Source organism: Rhinolophus sinicus, chromosome 15, assembly GCF_057876585.1.
Source record: "Rhinolophus sinicus isolate RSI-liver-muscle chromosome 15, RSI-T2T, whole genome shotgun sequence".
Classification (NCBI taxonomy): Eukaryota; Metazoa; Chordata; class Mammalia; order Chiroptera; family Rhinolophidae; genus Rhinolophus; species Rhinolophus sinicus.
Window position 1 is genome coordinate 92,045,726 of NC_142515.1, and position 20,258 is coordinate 92,065,983.

Below are 20,258 nucleotides of genomic sequence, written 5' to 3' on the forward strand. Positions count from 1 at the left end.
AAGCTGGTAACACCTGACAGAGCAATAGGTATAACACCATAAATCAGTAAGATAACTCTATTTCTTATTTATCTGTATTAACCAGTAATTTTTCGTGTCATCTGCTTATTACCCTTTTCCACACATTTAGGTATTCAAGGTATATACCGTTTTAAATGTCAGATATGTTGATTATCACTGGACTTTGATGAGAGACTACCATTCACCTTGAGACTAAGCCTCTCAAACGAGTGCTTCTTTTGCAATAAAAATGAAGTTTTCACGACATAAATGCATTAATTCTCTTTAGGTTCCCAGAAACTAAGAAGGTCAGTCCAATGATTTATGTACAGTATAAATCAACATATACGCACCAGTTTTTCACACCATGATAAGCGCTATGGTGTAACTTAAGGTCTTAAAGAGTATTCAGCCTCATGTTACTCCTCCTATTGCTATTACCAGCACTCTGGCTTATGCCAGGCATTATTCTAAGAGCTTGATGTATATTAACTCATTGAGTTTTCACCATAAACTAGTGAGACAGGTACCATTATTACATACAGATGGAAATTCAGGCAAAGAGAAGTTATATAACTAAACTAGTATGTGGTGGAGCTAAAATAAGACACATACTTGGAAAGAACATTCATGTTAAAAAACAAATTGTACTAAATGCCAAATGGGGGTTGGAGGCAGTAAGTACTGTAGATATTCATTAGAGGAACAATCAGTGTGGGCTGTGTATGGTCAGGGAATGTGTCTTGGCAAGTACAGGATCCTGACAGATATAACAATGTCTTTTAAGTATACTGTGAACTTTCTAATGCATAGTTGATTAAGACAGTTGTCAAGTTCCATTTTCTTTACCTAGCTTAACCACACATTTATGGTGTGAGTTCCAAGATTGGGGGAAGGGGATTGCATCAAGAGCACGTGGTCTCTGACTGCACTTTCTGTCTATTCTGCTTTTTTTTTTTAGAGACAATCCTTTGTTCTGTGGTTTTGATGATTTCAAAGAAAACACAAAAACATTTAAACAGAAATCAAGATGGAATAATTAGGACTGAATATGGGAAAATGGCTCATGAGACTCAATTGGATTTTGTTTCCTTCATTCTCTGTTAAGCTTTTAAATAAACCAGAAACAGCTTCACCTGTGTCTTTTGTGGTTACCTGAGGTGTCTCCTCTAAGTGATTAAGTCCACTTTGGAATGTACATCACAGATGCCAAATAAATATCTATTGTCTAGTACACTGAACTGTAACATTAGATCTTGATGTTGTAGACATAAGGCTTTTGATTGGACAGTGTTAAAAAAGGCAATACTTGAACCTTTCCAAAACCTTTTCCTGAAAGAGTTGGAAATATTTCCTGTAAGACAGCTTGTTTTTTTTTTTCTTTTTAATTGAGGCAAAATTGATATATAGCATTATATTAGTTTTAGTTGTATATCTGTGATTTGATATATACATATATATATATATATATATATATTGCAAAATGATCACTACAATAAATTTAGTTAACATCCATCACCACACATAGTTTTTTTCTCATAATCAGAACTTTCAAGATCTACTCTCTTAGCAATTTTCAAATATACAATATATTAATAGTATTATTAACTATAGTTGCCATGCTATACATTACAAACTCAAGACTGATTTATTTTATAACTGAAAGTTAGTACCTTTTGATCACCTGCACCCATTTCATACTTCCATTACCTGCCTCTGGCAACCACCACTTTGTTTTCTGTATCTATGAGTGTGTGTGTGTGTTTAGATTCCACATATAAATGAGATCATATGGTATTTGTCTTTCTTTGTCTGATTTGTTTTGCTTACCATAATGCCCTCAAGGTCCATCCATGTTGTTACAAATGGCAAGATTTCCTTTTTTAATGGCTGAATGATATTCCATTGTGTATGTGTGTGTGTGTGTGTGTGTGTGTGTGTGTGTGTACCACATTTTCTTTATTTACCCTTCAATGGGAACTTAGGTTTATTCCATGTTTCCAGGTCTTGGCTATTATAAATAATGCTACAATGAACATGGAAAATTAGATATCTTTTCAATTTAGTGTTTTCATTTCCTTTGAATAAATACTCAGAGTGGAATTGTTGGATCACATGGTAGTTCTATTTTTTATTTTTTGGTAACCTCCATACTATTCTCAATAGTGGCTGTACCAATTAACATTCCCACCAGCAGTGCACAATTATTTATTTTCTCCACATCCTCACCAACGCTTATTATTTCTTCTCCTTTTGGTAATAGCCATTTTAATAGGTGTAAGGTGATATCTCTTTGTGGTGTTGATTTGCATTTCCCTGGTGTTAGTGATGTTGAGGGCCTATTGGCCATCTGTATGTCTTCTTTGGAAAATAGTCTATTTAGATTCTCTGCTCATTTTTTTAAATCAGATTTTAATTTATATTTTTTTGCTATTGAATTGAGTTATTTTTATATTTTGGATATTAACCCCTTTTCAGATATATGATTTGCAGATATTATCTCCCATTTTGTAGGTTGTCTTTTCATTTTGTTGATGGTTTTCTTTGCTGTGCAAAGCATTTTAGTTTGATACAGTCCCACTTGTTTATTTTTGTTTTGTTGCCTTTGCATTTAAGTAAATGCTTATTTATTTAAACACCTGTTTAAATTTAGATGATTTAATCAAGATCAAGAAAATCAAGATTTATTTAAAAATAAATATGATGTACTTTTAAAAAATCATCACACAGACCAATGTCAAGGAGTTTACTGCCTTGTTTTCTACTAGGAGTTTTATGGTTTCAGGCCTCCCATTCAAGTCTTTAAGATTGTTCTTTATCTATTTTAAAAGTGATGGTCTTTAATTTTGGTTTTCAATTTCCAATAGGTGGGTTTCTAGGGCAAGCTTAAAAAACAGCGTTTTGTTTTAGTTCAACATTTATCCAAATTAGTCTCTTCCTGTTATAAAAGTCTTCGGCAATACTTAGGAAAGGAGGCACAATGGTAAAATAGGGAAATAAGAACAATTTATTCAAGGAGAAGGGAATTTTTGCAAAGAGAATCAGAGAAGTAAGACAACCATCTAAAAGGAGATTTATGGACCGGAAGGCTGAGCTCAGTGGTTCTCAAGCCTGGGTGAGCATTAGAATTATCCGGGGAGCTTTTAACAAACACTGAAGTCTGGGCCTCACCCTTGGAGTATCCGATTTAATTGGCTTTGGGTGAGGTCTGGGCTTTGGTGCTTTTTAATAGTTCTCTAGGTGATTCTAATGTACAGCCAGGGTTGAGACCACTGGTCTAGAAATGGTCTCAAATACCCATATGGAATATACAGATAACATAATCAGAAGTGCATTTTATTGGTATTTCTACTGAAAGTGTTAAACTTAATCTTAAACTTCTTTCAGTTTCAGGAAATATTGTAGTTAGAAGTTAAACACACACAGGCACACTAAAACACCAGACTGAATCAGATCTTTAGAGCAACAGAGAGGTACAGCCTTGAACATGGTCTTTAAATGCTATTGCTCAAAATCTCCAAGTTGCAATAACTGTTGCAATAATCATCACTGGTCTTTAATGAAAATAGAATTGCACAGTTTGTGCTTCTAAGGTTTTTAAAACATTAACCAAAGCTGTTAATTATAGTAATAAAAACATGAATTGGCACATTTCCTTGAAGGGGCTGTCCAGGGTTCTTTTGTTCACTCCCTCTAGGAGATGAAAGTGATGACACGAGAGTAAAAGCAGGAATGTGGCATGGGGTGCAGCCCCCATCAAAAGTTTCCTCCACACTGAGAATGCTTCTGTAGTTGAAAGTAGTTGGGCTGAGTATGGTTGAAGACCCCTGGTTAAACAGCAAATTGATAGGTATGGATAGAGTTGCAGGAATCAGCATGATGAAAAAACGGGCCAGGTCTTCTACTGAAAACGTGCACATATTTCTTTTATTACTTACTTTTATTAGATCATACTCTTATTTTAAACCTACTTTCAAGGATTTTTGGGAATGCAGCACTAAACAAGAATGGAACACTGACTAAGTAGCAGAGTCCAGGCAAAGATACTGGTTCCATCAATATATTGGAAGCCATGGTGGAGACCTACTTCCAATGCCTCCCACATTGCTTTCTCTCCCCAGTGATTAATGAAAGTGGACTTTCCAGTCTCCTACTCCCCAGATTTGTTATTGCTACCTGAGCTTGCAACCCATTCCTCCTTCTCTCCTTACTGTCTCAATCCTTCTCAGCCATTGTCAGGGTACCTATCAAAAATCCCATTAAAATTTTGGCTCATCTGTTTAATATTTATTTGATCTTTGTCAATCAACATCAATGTGTAAAACAGGAATGACATTACTTGTCCTACTATTTTTATTAGAGCAAAAATTAGATTAACTTATAGGAAAGTACACTATAAACTTTCACTATTCAATGTTATCAAAGTTCAATCTAGGAAAATTGCTTTCTTTGTTTTTACTGACAAACATCACTGTGGGAAGTATTGCAAATATGTTGCTCTGATTGAAATATTCAGTGTCAGTCTGTACCTCACTGCTGTCCCGTAATTATTTTATTTTTGTGGTCTCCCTGTTGCATTATCTAAAATGGCTGTTTCGTCCCTTTTCCACTTTCTCTATCCCCCATTTCAACTCTTGTAATAGGCAGCCTTCTCTCTGTTAGTAAGAATGATTGGGTCCATCCAGTGGGAGTTTCTTTAACTTTTCTACATTTCATCTGTATATTTCTGTGCATTGTCTTCTTCTTATCTCTCTTTGCTTCTGCCAGAAATCTTTCCTAAAAATTACCTTGACTGAATCCCATCTTCTGTTCTATGAAACCAGCTAAGTCATTATACCCTCTCTTTCATCCTTTTCCCTCTCTCCTCGTTCATTGATTTGTTGCCTTTAGACATAGGCAGATCTCGCCATCCTAATATAAACTCTCCTTTATCCTGCTTCTACCTTATATTACCATGACAACTGTTTTCTAGATCCCAAATCTCTTGAGTAATATTCCTCATCCCGCTTTGAATATTTCACCTCTCATTATTTCTTTACCTCCTATTTCTCAAGCCTCATTTTCTGTGATTTTTCTGTTTCATTTCCTATAGTTCAGCATTCCTATCTTTATGTCACTAACCCCTTTTTTGGCCTCTGTGATATTATCTGTCCTAATTCTTGTTTTACTCTTTCACTGACTTCTTTCTGTCTTATCTTCCAAGTACAGTTTTACTCTAAATTCATTTCACAGCCGTCTTCTCTTTTTATGATTTCTCCCTTAAGAATATCATGCATTCTTACAAATTCTAATATGAACATAGCTCTCAAATTTATTCAATGCCAGTTTCTTGAGTCCTATTCTTGCATTTTTAAATTGTTTGATCATAACCCCCACCAAACTCATATTTAAAATTGAACTCATTATGTTTCCCTCAAGCACATTTTTTCAGTACTTATTTCTATTAATAGCATCAGCTATGTAATATTGGCACTTCAATCTCACTCAACAACCTACTCAACCATATTTAGTCTAAATGTAATTAGATTCATATTTAAAAAGCATTTAGTCAGTCTAGCTCATGCAGTAAAAACATCTAAACACACACATGTTTTATTTATTTGCATTTAGTTTTGAATAATATTGATATTTTGTAAATATTATTAGTATGAAATGGATTACTAGGGATAGTCTGATTTTATGGCACTGTGTTTATTGGAAGAAAAAAGTGGATTTATGGTAAATCTGACATGTAACTGTCATCCAAGAACTAACCAAATCGAATATCTATTGTGGCATGAATCCCTTTTACATCGCATTCTGTCTTTAGTAAATTTTAAAATTTGTCTTATTTTACACCCTAGGCTGTAATGTTAAGTGATAGCAGGGATTATGTCCCATTAATCGCCTACCTGTAGTCCCTAGAACATTGCCCACATAGAGTAGGTGATCAATAAACATTTACTAAATTCACAGAGACATTCATTCTTTGAGGTATTACTGAAAAAGCCACTCGGAATGGTTGGTGGGACAATTGCTGATAGCAGAATAGAGAGATTGCAAAAAGCAAACTTGCCTACTTATACATTTTTTTCTTAGACCCAAATACAGCTGTGGCATTTTCAGCAAGAAACAAGGAAATTAATACAAGAAGTATGTACAGTTCTACCCTATATTACTACCATGTGTTTCTTATATTCCATCTTTTTTTTCTTTGTGTTTGGCAAGCCCTATATAGTTAGCTTAACTGTTCATTCTGGGAGTTCTTCCAGAAATATCATGAGATTAGCTCATTTATGAAACTTGAGCAATTTTACTACATGATTATTACTAGTAATAACAACAATTAGTTAATAAACAGAAACATTGATTCAGGACAAACAGAGCTCTATGGAATCATTTTCTGTTTAAAATGTTGTTAGAGGTTAGTGTTAGAAGAGCCAAGGAGCAGAGTTTGAGCCAAGAATTATGGAAACATAAATCTTAGGGAAACTGGCTTCCAACTTTATAAATTTTCTCATAAAGTTTCAGTTACTTTTTTGAACAGTTTTATAAAATTCCAGGACTTCCCATTTTATTTTGGAACTGGATTATCTCAGACTTAAGCCACTGTTCTTATCTGACTTTTATGGTTAGTTTCATACTGTCTTTTGATTAGTTTGACTGGCACTGACTCTAGTGCCATGCCTAAAAATGTGGGCATGTCAAAGAAAATCCAGTTTTTTATTTTTAATGCCAGCATGTTATGTCTGCTTTCATAGAATGCTGAGTGGGTAAATGGATAGTCTCCATTCACTGTGGCAATAGGAATTATTTTTCAACATAATCATTTGCTAAAAATGAATGTGCTGGTATGGGCTACTGCTTATACCAGTCATTGTGTAAAATTAGAAAAAGTTAAAAGAAACCCTAGAATACGAAGGCACAATTTAAATCTTGAAGAGTTTTTAAATTGATCAGTTGATATTTGATTTACAAATATCATGTTGATATTTGTAAATGACTCAAATGACTCACAAATGGTGCATGAAATATTTACTAGGGAATAAATCTTTAAAAAAGAAAAAGAAAGCAAAGAAAACCACCAAGTTCTCTCCTTTCTTACTTTGTCTGTTTTAGTCTATATAGGTACAGCAAATTTCAGAATTCACTATCAAACATTTATCCCATGAGCTTAAATCAAATAAAATGAAGACACGTTAGTAATAACACTTTGTAAAATTATAAATGGCTATATAAATGGAAAGTATTATTATTATATTGCAATATAATTTAAAGTAATATTAGACAATATGGAGCAGTTCAGGAAATGTTTGAGCATTGTAAGCTCCTCAATGCTAGAAAGATGTTTTTGCTTCATTTTTGTATCTATTCAGCAAGGTAACGTATTTTAAGTGAAGCTATAGATGTGAATATATTAATATACAATTTTATATTTATAAATAAACGTGTATAAATATGAATATATTAATATATAATTTATGTTGATATATAAGTATGAGAACATATTAATACATAATTTATATATAAATATAAATTAGTACTTAAATACTACTAATAAATAAGTACTAGTACTTATATGTATACATATTATATATATAAATTTTATACACATATATATGACATTTACAAGAAGTGGTACCACCATAAAAAGTTTATTTTTTCATCACCTTGATTGTCACAATTGTATGTTTCTGTTGTTCTGTGGAACTTTAATAAAGAGTTAAAGTCAGAACAGTAAGGGAAAGCAGGAGCCCAGAATTTTCCATTTGATACACTGGAAATATTCTTAAAAAGCAGAAATATTTATGGATTGGTGTGTCTTACCTGAAAATATGGCCCTACAAATATAATAGCAGGTAGAAAATCATCTTGGTGGCTCATCTATTTACAATGGATGTTCTACAACGTATTATATAAATGGAAGGCATTCCTGCTCCAAAGTAATACACCCAAACTCTCTAAAGTTAACTTCCTATGTCAGTTATTTTTAATAGAAAATTTTAATGCCAGCCCCTAACACTTTGGAGAATTAATAATAAGCTCACCACACCTGTAGAACTGACTTTCTCCTTGTTTATTAATACTACCAGGCCCTCCAAACCCAAGTCTAGTCTCACTTTTTCCTGGAGGCATCCGCAGTGCAGAAAGGAAAATTAAGTCATCTTATCTGGCTGTATTATTTTATAGATGAGAAAACTAACGTGGAGAGGTTAAGTGAATCGCCTAAAATCCCATAGTCTGTTGCTCTCAGGCCAGAACCCAAATCATCAAGTCAAAGTCGATTCCACTTTCCTGGCTTCCTTACCATCCCTAGAGAACATCTCAAACTTTGAAAATTACCAAATAATGCAATTTAGGAAGATAGTGTTCTAGGAAATGGGTGCAATGTTCCAAGACCAGCTCCACAGCCTTGTCAGGATGTAGGTCTTCCTGACAAAGGAAATAGATGTAGGAGGCTTGTTAGAGGCAAGGCCTCACTCTGTCCTGGCTGGTTAGTTTGAGGAGGTGATACTGGCAGTTACAGCAAGGCTGGAATAACCTCTTTGTCAACATTACTGTAGCTTACCTTTGATATCAAGAATCGGTGTATGTTCTAGAACACTGATTTTGAAGCCAGATCTATAAATGGACTTCAGGGGGTCAGTGCCTGTCATGTGAAAATCTATGCAGTATTTTGTGGGGGTTTTCAGTTTGGTTGGTTTGCTTTTCATTCATTTAGGCTAAAGACCACAGAATGCCTCAAAATTTTAAGGGTTTTCTGAACCAAAGATGAGTTAAAAATCACTGCCCTAGACTGTCAAAAGAAGTGAATCCTGCTATAAATGTGGAAAGCTAATTTTATCTTTGGTATTTCCAGTATCTCCTTTCTGCAATATTTTGTCTTATTATAATATTCTGTCCCAGTCAACCCCTTCCATTTCAGGTACTCAGTGTTCTCATGGTCTTTTTCTCCGTCTTCAAAAAAAAAAAAAAAAAAAAAAAAATTAAAACTCTTTCCTCTCAACTGCGATGTATATGGCCAAGGGGGCAATTATGAGTCAACTCTCTTCTGTTTAGTTGAGCTGGAGGTTTGAGGAGCCCCAACTGCATCCTGTTTTGGATAACCCACATTCCTTGGCTCTCTGCCATTCTTGTTTTTAGGCCAACTTTAATGATTCCAGGTAGAGTTCTCTTTCTGTGTTTATCAATTTAACCTTCTAAAGAACATGGAGTTTTGTCTGTGGGAGCTACGTAATATTTCCATTGTCATTCAGTTCTAAGAATTCTTTAATTTCTCTTAAGATTTGCATTTGTTTGATCTCCAGGTTATTTATAAATCTGTTCTTAAATTCCCATTCATAAGAGGTGTTTAATTCTTTTATTTCCATATTGAGTTCTAAATTAATTTTGCTGTGGTTTTTAAACATAATCTTCACAAAACATGATTGAAAAATTTATTCTATTTCTGTGAAAAATGCCACTGGAATTTTGATAGGGTTGCATTGAATCTATAGGCAGCTTTGGGGAGTATGGACATTTTTTATTTCTTTTTATAATTTTATGTTTTTATATTACATAGTTTCAGGTGTACAAAACAACATAATGATTAGACATTTACAACCCTCACAAAGTGAAAAAAACCCTCCCCCCCCAAGTTTACTACCACTCTCCTTCCAACCCATGGACACAAGATATCTTTCCATTTATTTGTGTATTCTCCAATTTTCATTAACGTCTTATAGTTCTCAGTTTATTGATCTTTATTTCCTTCGTTAAATTTATTTCTAAATAGTTTATTATTTTTGATGTTGTTGTATATGCGATTGTTTTCTTTACTTATTTTGCAGATATATCATTGTATATATATATATATATATATATATATATATATATATATATATATATAAATGTAACTAATTTTGTATGTTGATGTTGTATCCTGCACATTACTGAATTCATTTATTAGTTCTAACAGTGTTTTTGGTGGAGTCTTGGGGGTTTTCTACATATGAAGATCATGTCATCTGCAAACAGAGACAATTTTGCTTTTTTCTCGCCTATTTGGAAATTTTTAATTTCTTTTTCTTTACTAATTGCTCTTACGAGGACTTCCAGTACTATGTTGAATACAAATAGTGACAGTGGGAACTCTTGTCTTGTTCCTGATTTTAGAGTAGAAGCTTTCAACTTTTCATCATTGATTATGATGTTAGGTTATGATGTTATATTTGTCATAGATGGACCTTGTTATGTTGAGGTATGTTCCTTCTATACTAAATCTGTTGAGAGTTTTTATTGTGAAAGTGTGTTGAATTTTGTCAAATGCTTTTTCTGCATCAACTGAGAGGATTATATTATCTTTTTCGTTATTCTGTTAATACGTACACTGTATCACATATGTTGATTTCATGTATATTGTGCCATCCATGCATCATAGGAATGAATGCCATTGATCATGACGTTTCATTCTTTTCATGTGCTATTGAAATCAGTTTGACAATATTTTGTTGAGAAATTTAAAATCTATATTTATCAGGAATATTGGACTATAGTTTTTATTTCTTATATCCTTATCTGGCTTTGTGTCAGGGTAATGCTGGCCTTGTGAAATGCATTTGGAAGTGTTCCCTCTTCTTTAATTTTTTTGGAAGAGTTTGAGAAGAATTGACATTAATACTTTAAATATTTGGTAGAATTCACCTGTGAAACCACCTGGTCCTGGGCTCTTCTTCGTTGAGAGGTTTTAATTACTGCATCAGTCTCTAGTCTTTGTTGTTGTTCATATTTTCTGTCTTCATAATTCAGTCTTGGTAGATTGTGTGTTTCTAGGAGTTTATCCGTTTATTTTATGATATTCAATTTGCTGGCACATAATTTTTATACTGTGTTTCCCGGAAAATAAGACCTAACCGGAAAATAAGCCCTAGCGTGATTTTTCAGGATGACATCCCCTGAACATAAGCCCTAATGCATCTTTTGGAGCAAAAATTAATATAAGACCTGGTCCTATTTTTGGGGAAACACAATAGTAACCTCTTATGATACTTTGTATTTCTGTGGTATCAATTTTAGTGTCTTCTCTTTTATTTACTATTTTCTTCATCTTAATTCTCTGTCTTTTTATTGGTTAGTGTGGCTAATAATTACTTAATTTTGTTAATTTTTTCAAAAAACAAATTCTCAGTTTTGTTGATTTTTTTTTTATTATCTTTCTAGTCTCTATTTCATCTATTTCTGCTCTAATTTTTATTGTATCCTTACTTCAGCTAACTTAGGACTTGGTTCGTTTTTCTTTTTCTCGTTTCTTGAGTTATAAAGTTAGATTGTCTATTTGAGATTTCTTTTTAAAATTTTTATTGGGGAATATTGGGTGACAGTATGTTTTTCCCAGGACCCATCAGCTCCAACTCAAGTCATTGTCCTTCAATCTAGTTGTACAGGGCGCAGTGCAGCTCCAAGTCCAGTCGCCATTTTCAATCTTTAGTTGCAGGAGGTGCAACCCACCATCCCATGCTGGAATTGAACCAGGAAACTTGCTGTTGAGAGCTTGTATTCTAACCAACTGAGTCATCCCTCTGCCCTTCTGGCAGTTCAGCAGCAACAGCAGCTTGTTGGCTTCAATCTAGTGTGGAGGGCGCATCTCACTGGCCCATGTAAGAATCGAACTGGCAACCCTGTTGTTAAGAGCTCTCGCTCTAACCAACTGAGCCATCCAGCCACCCTCAAGATTTGTTTCTCTTAATGTAGGTATTTAACCCTATAAACTTCCCTCTTAGAACTGTTTTTATTATATCCCACAAGTTTTGATATGTTGTGTTTTTATTTTCACTTATGTCAAGATACTTTTTATTGCTCTTTTTATTACTTCTGTTACTCATTGTTTAGGAGTGTGTTGTCTAATTTTTACATGTTTGTGAACTTTCAAGATTTTCTCCTGTTATTGATTTCTAGTTTCACCATTGTGGTTGGAAAAATGCTTGACATAATTTCAGTCTTCTTAAGGTTATTGTCTTATTTTATGGCCTATTATATGACCTATCCTGGAGAATGTTCTGGGTATGCTTGAGAAGAATGTTTATTCCACTGCTGTTGGATGAGATGTTCTACATATGTCTGTTTGGTGTGTTTGGTCTAAAATGTATTTCAACTCCAATGTTTCCTTATTTATTTGTGGTCTGAGTAATTTAGTCATTGTTGAGAGCGGTAGGTATTGTAATTTCCTACTATTGTATTGATGTCTATTTCTCCCTTCATATCTGTTAGTACTTGCTGTATATATGGTGCTATGGTTAAGTGCATACATGTTTGTAATTGTTATATTCTCTTGATAAATTGACCCCTTTGTCATTATATAATGACCTTTTTTTGTCTTGTCAAGACCTTTTGACTTAAAGTCTATCCAATCTTCTCTGATATAAATATAGCTACTCCAGCTCTCTCTTTTTCCATTTGCATAAAATATCATTTCTTATTATTCCTTTTGCAGTCTATGTTTGTCCTTAAATCTGAAGTGAGGTTTTTGGAGACAGTATATAGTTGGGTCTTTTTGTTTTTTTCATTTCCACTTAGTTACTCTGTGTCTTTTGATTGCAGAACTTAATCAATCTACATTTAATGTCTTACTATTGCCATTTGTTAATATTTTTTTCCTGGCTGTTTAGTTGTTCCTTTATTCCTTTCTTCCTCTCTTGCTGTCTTTCTTTGTGACGTGATAATTTTCTGCAGTGATTCCTTTTTATTTCTCTTTTTGTGTATGTACTCTAGGTTTTTGTTTTGTAATTGCCATAGCGTTATATAAGTTATCTTATAGTTATAAAAGTCTATTTTAAACTGATAGCAACCCAACTTTGATTGCACACAAAAAATTTTCACTTTTATTCACATTTTATTTATGATCATAAAATCTGAGAGTATCCCAGGCAAACAGAGCTGTGTGGTCACCCTGCATATGGGGTTGAAGAACAAGGAGTCCAAGAGGATTTTGGGGTTTGGTGAGCTCATGGGAAATTTCAGTGCAGTTTACAGGGAAGGAGCACTTTGTATTTACTCACCCTTTGTATGATATGGAATTACGGGATGTGATAAATGACCTAAGTATGTATTTCTTTGTCTTTCTCTTCTTTCTTCTTTCTCTTTCTATTTTCACTGTCTTTGTTGTAATAACAGTTAATAGGACCGATATGTAAAGTATCAGGATTGTAATGCTTTGGACTCTTACTAGAACTAGTCCATAAATCATCTAAAAGAGAGTTTCCCAAACCATATTCTGAGAAACACTAACTGAAATAATATAGTGGTTTTGAAACCTGTCCTCAGGTTTTTTGACATTCTTTCTATCAAGAGGTGTCTAATTCCCCTCCCTGTAGTGACTTGATTGTAATGAATAGAATGTGATGAAAATTATGCTGCATGATTTTTGAGGCTAGGTATTAAATACAACTTCTATCTGGGTCTCTCTTTGGGCACTTGCTCTTGAAACTCATATGCAGTGTTCTGAGGGAATAGCTAAGCCATGTGGCAAGATATTATGAGAGTGGTCCAGCTGATGTCTAGCTTGGGTCCCAGGCAATAGCTAGTGCTAACCTCCAGACCTGTGACAGAATGAGCCTTTTGGTGTTTGAAGACCCAGCTACTGTCAGGCTGCAATTTCATGAGAGACCTCAAGCAAGAACTGACAAATCACAGAAATGTGCAGGGTAACAGTAGTCATATATGATTGTTTCATAAGTATTGAAGTATATAGGTGGCATGTTATACAGTAATGGATAACTAGAACAAATGGTAATCATTCTTCCACCTAAAATACTGTGTTTTCCTGAAAATAAGACCTAGCTGGACCATCAGCTCTAATGTGTCTTTTAGAGCAAAAATTAATATAATATAATATAATATAATATAATATAATATAATATATTATATAATATAACATAATATAATATAATATAATATAATATAATATAATATAATATAATATATACCGGGTCCAGTCTTATATAGGACCCGGTATTTATTATATTACATTATATCATATTATATTATACCCGGTATTATATTATATTGAAATAACACCGGGTCTTATATTGATTTTTGCTCCAAAAGATGCATTAGAGCTGATGGTCTGGCTAGGTCTTATTTTCAGGGAAGCACAGTAGTTCTATTGTCAAATATCTTCTGAAATTCTATATACTATGTCGTCATTTCACCAGGCATAGTAACATATTAAAGTTTCTGATAAGTCTTACAGTAAAGAAAGCCTATGTATCATAGCTTAACTTGTGCATTCAATGACCACCCCCAGCCCACCTTTTTTGTAGAAACAACTTTTAATATCTAAAAAATCACAATGTTTCACAAAGAATATTGAAAAACACCTTAAAAAAGCCCTCTGCTACTACTTGGTACTGTAGATTGTTGCTGAAATATCTCATTAGGGGCTAAATTTATGTTTAATGTGTATTGTTATCTTTCTAATTTTGCCAAAATAGATACTGTGCAACTGACTAAAAGCTTTTGCTCCCAGTAATCAAATGTCCTTTCTGTACCAGAAAAGATCTTTATTTCAAGAGTGGGCTAGACAGAATCCAGGGTGACAGGTCTAATTATTAGCCTGGGACAGAATGAAACTCAGGTTTCTGGGAAACCTGAGCTCAAATTATATACCTGAGCTCTCCTGAGTATCTGATTCTGACCAAGAACAGCATGTTTGCACAAAATGCCACCTGACGTTTATCTGAAGCAAACATTAAAGGCTGAAGCAAAGTTTGAGTAACAGTAAAGAGAATAGAACCGTGATTCGAATGCACATAGGACTTTTGGAGAAGATGGTGAGCAATACACAGTTCACTCTGAGATCAAACTTTAAGGAGAAGTGATAAAGAGAAATGTAAATTAATCATGAGTCACTTTGTAATCTGGTAGAAACCACATCCTCTGTGTACAAACGTGGCAAACTCCATTCCTCTTGCCCATCCAGAAAGAGTGAGAACAGATGGCTTTGGAGAAATGTGTTTTGTAAGATGAGCTTTTGAATTGTGTAGTGTTTCTTTTCTTTCTTTTTACATTAGCCTTCCCTCCAACCACAAGGCCCTCAAAGCCTTGATTTCTCACATTGTTGGGGGATGCCCACTTCTCTCAGTCTACACTGACAATCTCTTGCCCTGGCCCTGGTCTACTTCTGTCTACAATAACAGATGAACAGTGTTATAACTGGGGCAGAGATTTGCACCAAAGGGGGAAAAAAAGCACATGATTGACAGACACAATATAAACTGAATTTATTTCCTACTTTGGCATTAACCGATAATGGGATTTTTTTTTTTTTTTTAATAAAAAGTAACTTGGTCTCACTGACCTCAGCTTTCTTTTAGGAAAATTAGTGGGTTTGGCTAGAAGGCCCACTAAGGTTTCTTCCCACCTAGCTAGTTATTCTGTAGCTCAGATCCCTGATATATTCAGCAGCCTCTTTGTTGGGATTAATAACAATGTGGACCTCTTCCAATTATTTGGAGGCCTTCATAGAAAAAAGACAGACCAAGCTTGAGCAAGAGGGCATTCTGCCAGGAAATGGCTCTCAGACTTGAGCAGCAACATCAGCTCTTCTGGGTTTCCAGCCTATTGGCCCACCCTGCAGATTTTGGACTTGCCAATGCCCACAGCTGTGTGAGGCAATTCAGTGAATACTTCAGAGTATGACGACCAAAGACAGAAATTAAATAACATGTGGGAAAAGGGAATTCAAGTGGAGAACTGGGCTTTAGACAAGAGCTGGAGTATGATTGAGAAGAGTAGCCTGGAAGCAGTGTATAGCTGTTACCTCCTTTAACTCTAGCTACCCTGGCATGAAGAGGCCAATGTGAAAAATAACAAACCAAGCCAATGTGAACTAAGAACGTTAGTGTCCTATGTGGGACACCATCACTAACTAGAGAAGATCCAGAGCCTGTAAAAATACTTCTACATTATGGACCAGTTTCCATCCAGTGACAAAACAGTTGCTATAACAAACCAATCAGAATCCAGTTCTCACTCTCTGCTTAAGGATCTTGAGAAGGCATGACATTCAACTATATTAATCTGTAAGAGTCGTTGAATGCTTTTGGAGTGGAAGGGTGTACAAAGAGGAATATAATGGGTTTCCTGCTAATAGTGTGCTATGTGGGCTCTTAGTGGAGTACTAAAAACTTTCATAAGGTTAAAAATACATATCAAAATTCTATGCTAATAAATACAAAAAAAATTTGCTACAAAAATTTCATTTGAATTCATTCATTTGAGAAATATTAACATTTTATTGGGCACTTACTCTGAAACATGCACAGTTCTAGGTGCTAAACATATATAAGAAGGGAAGTTTGACTAGGGGATCTCATCCATGGGAGCAGAGTAGGGAGAGAAACTTGTGGTTAGGCCAGTGCGAGCCCTCTCAGTTTTCTTCAGGTGTAAAAACACACATGATATAGAGTCTTAATTTTAATTCTTATACCAGAAGGAGAGTGGGGAGAGTGTAGGTCAATAATGGAGCACAGGAAAAAGTAGGAATCACTGCCAGCCCTTGTCTGTTGGTTAAGTACATCAGATTATGCAAATGGTGAATCAGATTATGCAAATGAACCCAGTAAATCTCTGATGATTACCTACTGCTTTTAATTTAGATGTTGTACAATGAGAGGCAAGGCCTCTTTATGTCACAAAGAACCTAATGGAATATAGCATGTCTTAAGCACACAGCTAGTAATTCAAGGGCAGAGTGATCAGCGGCTGATATTAACACATAAGCCAGAAAGTAAAGTAAAATCTTATATAAATATAGTACCTGAAAGATGGCGACTAAATCTCTTGGCTTTCTCATGTAAAAGTATATTTACTAAGCTTAACAGCAAATAGCTTTCTTTCCTTTGTGTCACATTATCTACTTCCCACAGGTGGGAACATGGTAAACTAGAATAGGAAAGCCTAAGGCTTTAAATTGGTTTTGGCTTTAAAAGAATAACAGCTCTTTGTCCTCCTTTTCTCTCAGGGGCTCATGACTTGTGGTTCAGAGGCTCTGCTTGTTTTTTAAGAGTGATTCTCCTTCAATCATTAATTTAGTATGCAAACATATATTTAGTAGCTGCTTTTTTTTCAGCACTGTGTTGGGGTTTTGGGGATACAATGATGAAGACTAATACATATTCTAAAGGAGAGCTCCATTTAGGGGAAGGAAGACCAATCAATAATTTTGGAAAAGATTTAGATATTTTTGTGTTTATTTTACATAATTTTTAAATGATAAAATTAATGCTCCTTAAAAGTTAAGAAATATAGAAAGAAAAGGTATAAAATCAAGTCTCAGCACACACATAAAAGAAATCTCTCTAAATGTTTTGGAATTTGTTTTTGTTTTTTACTCTGCATAGGTCTTTGAAATTTTCTTAGAATAATTCTCAGTGGTTTTTGTTTAATTTTATTGATTTTGCATATACCTTTATTGCTTTATTTTTGTCCTAGTATTATGATGCAGTGATTTCCCAAAATATTGAAGTTCATTGTACAGGAAATTTTACATATTGGCTTAATATTTCATTGAGTAGGCATGCAGTAGCTTACAAACCCACCTTCTTAATTTTGGATACTTGATTTTAGTTTATCTTTTATAAATCACATAATTAACATTTTGATGCATAAAATTCATTTTATATTTCAGATTACTTTTCTTAGAATGTTTCTCAGTGGTTGAATTATTTATTTAAAACATAAGAAAATATTTTAAAATTTTGAATTTGACAGTGACCAGTCTTACTCTCTTGGAGGTTACTTTCAAACGCTAAGTTCGCACTTTTGTTTGTTCTGTTACCCTAAGTAGTGGTAGAGATCTGATCAGATACATATTCAACATGTATACAAGTGTAGAGAGCAGAGAGAAGAAATATGTTCATTCATTTTCAAACCTGAGTTTCTTAAAGCCCACAACACATCCCTTAATAGCATCAGTAGAAGCATTTACTCCATGCCAACTCTGCAGTTCATTTCTGGGTACAGGGGAAGCAAAGAAGGCCGTGCTTCTCAGTTCTCAGTGATGCTATATGGTCTTTGGATTGAAGGAGTGGTACCTCTCTGTCCATTCCAGAAGCAATTGGAAGAGCAAGGCTGTTTAGAAATGTTTTAATTAAAAAAAAAAAAGTCAAAGATCCTATATCCAATAATCCCAAGATTTGCCACACATGCTCAGAAAAGATCTATTGTCTTTGATTTGAATACTTCCCTCTAAGAGTTGTGGTGAAAAGTGATACATCACGATATAAACCAACAGGCACATTCTAATCACCCAGTAAATATTGCATCCTTCTCCTTTTCCCCTTAAGAAGACCTTGCGTCCCCTTGGCCTGAGTGGGGCCTCGTAAGCGGTGACTGAATCATCCTTTCCGCTCATCTCCAGCCTTCAGCACTAACACCAATTTCCTCGTCTTTCTGCATGACATTCATTCTTTGAAATAATCAAAATAGAAAGCAGAAAGAGTAGTGAGAATTCTGGGCTGAAAACAGATTTTTGTGAACTTCTTTTGAGGAAAGATACCATCTTCTGTGTGTGCAATCCCTCTTCTGCCCCTGGTGACTAGAGTACCTAGAAGCAGGGCTATTATGATCCTGATGTGTGAAACAGTTACAATGAGGTCTTCCTGGTGCTTCAGTAATAACCCACCTTGGGCAGAGTTCAAGACATGACCACTAATTCATATAATTTAATGGTTCTAAGTAATTGTTTTTGAAGATATTTTGAAACCCTTGAATGAAATACATATCCAGAGAACACAGTAGGATAATTATATTTACTTAATCAGATTCAACCTATGAGTCTTAGGAAACTTCCCATAGGTGGGTCCTTCTTTCCCATCCTCCCACTCCCAGGTTTTAGGGCCACTACTCGTAAAAAGGAGGCACCATCTACCATAAAGATAAGATGTTTGAAACTTTGAATATCCCCCCTTCCCATTTATCTGTGTCTGTTTTTCCTGTGGTTTCTTTTTCGAGGTGTGCACCAAGAAAAAAAAAATAGGAGGAGAGTATCATACTGTACTACAGATTCTCAACTCCAAGAAACGCCTTCCAAATCACCAATAAAAAGGCAGTACCAATTGAAAGACCAGGTCCTCCCTGAAACATTAATTCTCATTATCTGCTTCCTCCTGGGTATTGTAGGATGCTTTCACTATAAATCCCTCCCTAGCCAGCTTACTTGAAGGATTTTCTCTTTCTGACAATCATTCCGCAGTGAACTGTGCTCCCTGAGAGAGGGAGCTAGGATCTGGGCAAATCCTGCTAGTGAATGCTACCACAAAATAATCTTTCATAAGCGACACAGTGCTACAGTCCTTAGGACAGCTCCCTCAGACACCTGGTCTTCAATTTCCTCATCTGTAACTTGGCGATGTAAAGACTTACATCGAAAATATTTTTATAAGATTTAATGACACTGTATACCATGCACTTCAAATGGTGTCAGGCATGTATTTAAAAAGGGGGACTTTCCCAGTATTTCATAAATGCCGATATATAGGAACTACACAGTTTGGAGCATGGGTTCAAAACAAGAATGCTCTTACCTGCATCTAGATCATAATAAATACATACATTTGTCAAGATATGTCGAAGCTGTTATCTTATGGTGACTTATTGGGCTATAGTAATGTATTGGAAATGCACTGCTTTTGAACGGGGAATGTGGCAGGAGAAGGAAAGAGAAAACATAGCTTATGATAAAGGAATCTTAGAGCCAGGAGGCACCCAGAACTTCCGCCTGCTGTGCCATTGTTATGTGACCACAGCTTCAAGATTGTACAACACCTTCAGTAAACACTTCCTGAAACAGAGACGAGAATGCACCTGGGAGTTCCATTCTGTCTCACTTGATAGGAAGCAGCCACAGACCAAGCAGTACACGTCTGTTTGGGCAAGAAAGGCAGACCGTGCTCCTGGAATCACCCAGGATGTTGCAAGTTCTTCTGGCGGCCACTTTCTTCCTTTCTCCAGGTCCAGGTAGGTGGTTAAGTCTTTTTCATGTTCTGTTAAATGCACCAGTGAACAGCTTGCTTTTCATCTTCTTCTGATATATTTTTTTCCCAGCAGTTTTACTAACCTGTTGGGCTGGTTTTGTTTTGGGGGTCTGTGACTGATGTAAACACTCAGTGTAAAGGAGCGGCAAGGAGACGTCCTTAATCAATATTTACATGTCTGTTCTGAGAATTTAGAAACCAAAGGGAAGATGTCATTCACCATAATTTAAATTATGAATAGGATCTTCAAGTCAAAAAGTGAAATTC

The 20,258-nt window shown here is 35.0% G+C and overlaps 1 protein-coding gene across 6 annotated transcripts in view; it reads left to right on the forward strand.

The window, feature by feature from the left end:
- Positions 1 to 19,797: 19,797 nt before the first annotated feature.
- The window catches only part of ADAM28 (ADAM metallopeptidase domain 28), a 52,247-nt gene continuing 51,786 nt past the window's right edge, over positions 19,798 to 20,258 (forward strand). For all 6 annotated transcript variants that reach the window (XM_019714147.3, XM_074338689.2, XM_019714118.3 and 3 more), the window contains exon 1: positions 19,798 to 19,974. In XM_019714147.3, the coding sequence (XP_019569706.3) occupies positions 19,926 to 19,974 (49 nt within the window). In that variant the 5' untranslated portion in view covers positions 19,798 to 19,925. The remainder of the gene's footprint in view (positions 19,975 to 20,258) is intronic.